Source organism: Mercenaria mercenaria, chromosome 4 (genome assembly GCF_021730395.1).
Source record: "Mercenaria mercenaria strain notata chromosome 4, MADL_Memer_1, whole genome shotgun sequence".
Lineage (NCBI taxonomy): Eukaryota > Metazoa > Mollusca > Bivalvia > Venerida > Veneridae > Mercenaria > Mercenaria mercenaria.
Window position 1 is genome coordinate 82,330,251 of NC_069364.1, and position 6,076 is coordinate 82,336,326.

The 6,076-nt window shown below is 33.4% G+C and overlaps 1 protein-coding gene across 1 annotated transcript; it reads right to left on the reverse strand.

The window, feature by feature from the left end:
* Positions 1–1,030: 1,030 nt before the first annotated feature.
* LOC123552302 (uncharacterized) lies at positions 1,031–5,602 on the reverse strand. The gene is made up of 4 exons (XM_045341856.2): positions 5,400–5,602; positions 4,311–4,480; positions 2,689–2,766; positions 1,031–1,916 (listed from the first exon to the last, which is right to left on the reverse strand). Exons 1-4 carry the CDS (start codon positions 5,401–5,403, stop codon positions 1,620–1,622), a joined length of 549 nt encoding a protein of 182 aa, XP_045197791.1. The 5' UTR covers positions 5,404–5,602; the 3' UTR covers positions 1,031–1,619.
* Positions 5,603–6,076: the final 474 nt, after the last annotated feature.

The window sequence follows — 6,076 nt, forward strand, 5'->3', positions numbered from 1 at the left end:
GTATTTTAGGTCTGTTCCACTTCTTTGCGACTGGACGGTCCGAAAATTAATGTATATATAGATATATATATATATATATATATATGTATCAGTACACTTGTATTTGTTACATAGAAATTTAAGAATCGGATGTAATGTTAATCAACGGTTGAAATGAGAATGAAATTGTTGTTTTTTCATTTTCCTTAGTGGACTTGCTTCAGATTGTCACAAAGTATAATGGCTGCATTATTATACTAAAAAGAAATACATAAATACTTTAAAAGCCGACTCATACATTTTATGTTGTGTTGTTAACCACTTTTGATTATCCAAATATTCACAAGACAAAAGATCTAATTTAAATATTAGATAAAATTTCCTAGTCAGTAGATAGCTAGGACTTAATGTTGAAAAACTTGATCAAAGGTGATTATGCGATACGTCTGGTAATGCAATGGCATTATTTGTATAATTGCTAGGGTGATTTCAATGAAAATACATCTTTAAAACAATATGCTTTCTCTTTCTCATTTGCCTTTTGGTGGTCGGAGAATTTAGTGTGAAAAGTAATCAAAGTATTCAGCGATTTTCCTCGATATATTTAAAATTTGACCCTGTTCTATACTTAGTAAAATCAATCCGTTGATCCGATGTGAACAATTCAGCTGACACACTCAAGATTGTCTTTGACCAAGTGTATTTCCAACAAAGTTTTGAAAACCTTTTGAAAGCCTGTTTGCATTTTCTACGTTGACTATCAAAAACTTTAATATAGTTGTCTGTTTGCATTAATATCAAAGTTTTGTTTTTTTTTGTCAAAGACATTGTAGGTATCAGCATCATAGACAAATGGCACCAACAGAGCTAATGCCTTCATCACAACGAATTATTACATTGCTATTTCTTTATGTCGTCTGTGCAAAGTGGAACCTTTTAAGAGTGGACGGTAGACTAGACAATGATTGTAGACGAGAAAAGGAAGAACATGATACATTTTTTCAAGAACTTTACACGGATGGCCCAAAATGAGTTAGATTAGATTCTAGTCTTCATAGTAACGCAGTAGCCATGAAATTTAATTCGTTTTTAAGCGAATCACACAACAATATGAGTCACGTACGTCCGACTATGCTTGGCTTTCCCTTTGGGCTTTCACCTTGTTAATATAAAGCTGTTTAACTATATAGACTAACCAAAAAAATCTTTTCCAGCCAAGTTTATCACAGATTTTTTTTAAAAAAGTTTTCATTGACCGTTGAAACTGTCAAAATTGTTCAAAAGTTATGTCAAGGCTTCATGGATATTTGAGAGTGTCAATCGGGCTTTAAAAAACAGTTTCAACGGTCAAACAAAACTCTGGTCAAAACCGTTTGATAAACATGGATGGAATAAAACTCCGTCCTGTTTTTTCTTCAAACTTTGGCTTGCACGTGATATTTTTCAAAAATGAGAATGAGTAATTTCACCAATGCACAAAACTTTGTTCCTAGAGATGGTCAATAAAACATTAAGACTAAACAATTCGAAAAATGGTAAACAATATTTTTGGCACTTTTCTCGACTTATTTCAAGCATCCATTGTTTGTTGCCAGATGAAAACTTTAAAGATGGTATTCCCATTTTGTAGTAACATCCGGTCATGGTGTTACATAATCTGAAACAGAGCGTGAATCCGTCGGAATTCCTGCCAAAATATTTATCTTTCTTCTCAAAGACAAATAAATGGTCACAGCCACTGACAACAATGTTATGATTACTCCAAACGCAATATTGAAGCCCTCCATAAGTAGAAGTCTAGGTCGCTCCTCTGCGTTACAATATAGTCCTCCAATTCTCATCTCCGTGTTACAGTATGAAAATCCTTGAGCGGAGAAAGTCACGTGGAGAATTCCAAACGTGATGTCCATGATGACAAATGTGTAAAATGCAATGACCTGTGAGAAGAAAAAGGGGGTAAAAGTAATTTTATGACTACACGCAGTTGTGCTCAAACAAGCGTTATACTCGTACCCATATTTTGTTAAAAAATGCTTTTTTATGGAAAACGCAAACACAGATTGAGATGGATTTTGATCGAAATTTCATACCCTAAAATGACGGTATTGTGAAATCAATTTATGTTTGAACGATCCGTGTTTTGTCAAAGATCTTTGTTCTACTAGCTCATAAATGCAAAAAGTATTTTTTTATGTATTTGCAGTGTCTATGGACACGGATACACTAGTATATATGTATATAACTAGTAATAAGTACTTTTTAATAAAATCATACCTAATACCATCTACTGCTCCTGCACGATAATTTAAACGACAACATGTTTATATTATTGTTTGATTGTTATGGTTCTCATGCATCGTTGAACTCAAAAAGGTTGTCAAAGATACAAGTTAAGTGCATACTGTGATGTTATGCAAAAGTATTTTCAGTATTGAAACGTTTTAATCAAGAAAAATCATAATTATCCAACATGTTATCGTTTGAGTTATCGTGCGGGATTTATATTTGCTCTAATTTGTGTTATTTGGCATTCATCGAGTTTCTGATGGTAACTATTAAGTTGGACATTGTCAGTCTGGATTACCAGACTGGACTCCCAGGCTAGTATGTAGCCAACTTTTTGCAGTATATAGCCAAACTTTTGCAGTATATAGCCGACTTTTTGCATAATTTTATAATGGATAATGAGTAAACGGAAAGCCTACTTACTTTTCTTTTTGATGAAGATGGGTAGTCTATATTGTACCCTTTCACAGTTTTATTGCCCAGCACAAATATTACAAACGACTGAAAAGAAAAAAAATCGTGTTTGAAATGCACAAAACAATACATGATGAATTCTAGCATTAGACTCTACATTGTACTTATAAAATGTTTTGAGATCGGGTGTTTTCTCAAATCATAGCAAAGTGATATATAGGATTTACATCCCAGTCGTGTAAAATAACTTGCATTCTTTTACTTCAATTACAACAATTCTAATAAAAATATGAAAATATAAGTTACAATAACATTAATCATTTCCGAATTTATAGGCGTTTTTGTCATTTTGTTAATAAGCAGACTTTCGTCTTCAAATTCATATAAACGGAACTTTCGAACACATCAGTCTACGGAAGAGCATTAGTGCCAGGAGTTGATGTATAGGTCCTGGCCAAGTTTAGGTACATGGTGTATACATCGGGTAGCCCTACAGGGTCATATGATTGAGATGACCGAGCAGCGTTTGCTCATAAAAATATCACTATTTAAGCCATGTTTAAGTCTGGAAGGTTTTCCACCTAGTCTGAGCCAATATGGCAAGGAAATATAAACATACCCTATATGAACGTGTAGTAATGAGTCTGACCAAGATTGGGTACCTGGATAGATCTAGATTTTGAGGAGAGGCCACAGAAGGTGACCGGAAAGTATTCAAACTTAGAATATTTCACTATTTTGACCATATCTGGAAGGTTTTCGACCTAGTTCGAGTCCCTACTACCTGAACTTACTATATATGTAAATGAAGGTATATATCCTGGATACAGTTTGAAATCTGGAGTAGCTCTAAAGGCTTTGGGGATAGGCCATACATTGACGTATGGTAGTATATGTTCAAGTCGCTACATGTTGGGTACAATATATGTCTGTGTAGATAGATGATTCCACTTCGAAGAGTCATAAGTCGTCCACTACATTTTTGGCCTTTGACAGTCGGACAGACGTTCAACTTTTGCGGATAAAAGGGCAAGATACGAAGTCGAAATATCGTGTTATATCCTCGAAATTTCGAGTTCCTTAACTGGAAATTTCGAGTTACTGACTGGAAATTTCGAGATAGGTAACTCGTAATTCGACTTAGTAACTTGGAATTTCGACTTAGTAACTCGAAAGTTCGAGTTAATAAATAACATACACCTGACACTAATGCTCGTCCGTATCAGTCAAACATTGAAAACAATGAAAAGGATTGTTATGACGGAAGGCTTCTTTTAAACAACTTTTAAAGGGGAAAGTCTGATTTTTTGTGTTTTTGTAATTTGGAAATAATTTATGCAACTATGACTAAGAAATTCATGCTTCATATGGCAGTTTTATAATGTAAGTAATGAAAAAACAAATTATTAAACTGAGGAGAGGGGTGGGGTGCATTTTCTTATGTACTTTTCTATTATAATCATTCGTGGTTACTTCGAACGCACAAACATTGCTACCACTCGCGAATTTTACTTCCTGTAGAATATTATGTGAATATCATGAAGTTCAGGATGAGCTATAGTATGAACATCTTAAAGAAACACTATTTCTTTCCTCAACTCAACATGTTATAGATACTAAATAATACTTACAAAGATTCCCGTCCAAACACCGGAAGCAGACGAGAACGGGAATTTAATGTCCGGTGCGGCGTACCATAGTGTAAATATCCCTGCCCCCGTGCATGCCACGGCTGACAACCCATAAGCAACGGAAACAGCTCTGGTTATGAACAAAATATCATCGATATTAAGTTTTCCGCCTGAAAGAACAGTCATCTTAAAATGTTTTTATATTATACAAACTGTTGCTTTTTTTTTTTTTAGGTTTTTTTTGTTACATTTTATCTTCCGGGACTTAACGACAGCAAAATAAACAAATAAGAAAGAAATCTTCCTTCTTTATTCATCTTGAATGTTATGTAAAGTTATGTAAAGTATTATATCATGGTTTTGCTTTCACCTTCCTGGATGGTCCGTATTGATCAATTTTTAAATTTGAATTCAGACATTGTTTGACTCACCTTTTCTGCAGATTTATCTTATAAATATGAAACAATACGTATTAATATCATATATCATTCTAAAGAACAAAGAGTGTTGAAATAGGACTCTCTTTTTTTTACTTTTTTAATTATCTTGACTAGTTTTGAATTCATATTCAAAATGGTTTTAGTGGGTCATTTTCATTGGAAATTTCAGCCATTTTTATACGCCCGAAGGGACGTATTATGTTATGATGCTGGTGTCCGTCGTCCGATCAGTAGGATCATGCCGATACTACCACCCTTGGACATCCTAAAAGTGGTGTATTGTTTTACCTGCATTAGAATTAGGGACTAAGCCTCAACTCACGAAAACTCCTAGATCTACCAGTAGACACTTCAATTTTTCAAAGAGATGTTTGAAGTAAACATTGAAAGGTCCATGCATGCAAAGTTTCGTCAAAATATGTGCTATATAAATGACGGAAAGCGAACAACCAGCATGTTAAAACACAAGTCTGTTATATATTGATACTTCGAATATTGATGATAAAAGGTCCAAGAAAAAATGTTTCTGAGTTTATAAGCGTTTGTGCACGAAAACATTTTGAATTATGATGTTAAGTAGTACTATAAGCATGAAACTAAACATTGATACCACACAAGCAATTAGAATATTAATAATAACATAACTTACCCATGTCTGATCCATGTGTACACTCACGTATAATAAGAAATTATAACCTTAAAACCCAGTTTCCCTAAACATGTAAATGTCCATATCGTCCCTCGGGCAAGTAACAAACGAAGTTTTCTTATCCATACAAAATCAAGACTTCTAAATTTTTGACAGTTTTTGTAAACTTGAATGTTCTATTTACATGTGTAGAGTGTATTTAAATTTATCGCATAGTGCGGCAATTTTCCTTTGATCTTTGCAGCATGTTATACATGGTAACACACATTATTACTACAAAACTGTGCTGATATCTTACAAAACTGTTGCGATATATATCAACACGGAAATCTCTATAGAGTTTCATAAGAAAAAAAGTGTTCCGATATATATCAGCACAGTAAAACTGTTCCGATATATATCGGAACACTTTTTCTCTATTGAGGTCCTATCAAGGGAGTATAATTTTTTCCTTTCAAAGAAAAGATGATTTTAGCTCCAATTTACAGTTCACAGAGAATGAATTGTCACAAACACCTACATTTATAAAGTAAAAGAATAAATAAACTAGAATATTTCAAAAACTTGATAGTTATTGCAAAATTCAGAAATACATGAAATATATGAAATTCTGAGATTTCTCAAATGTTTCTTTTTCTTTGATTTTTTTTACAAACAAAACAACAAGTTTTACAATA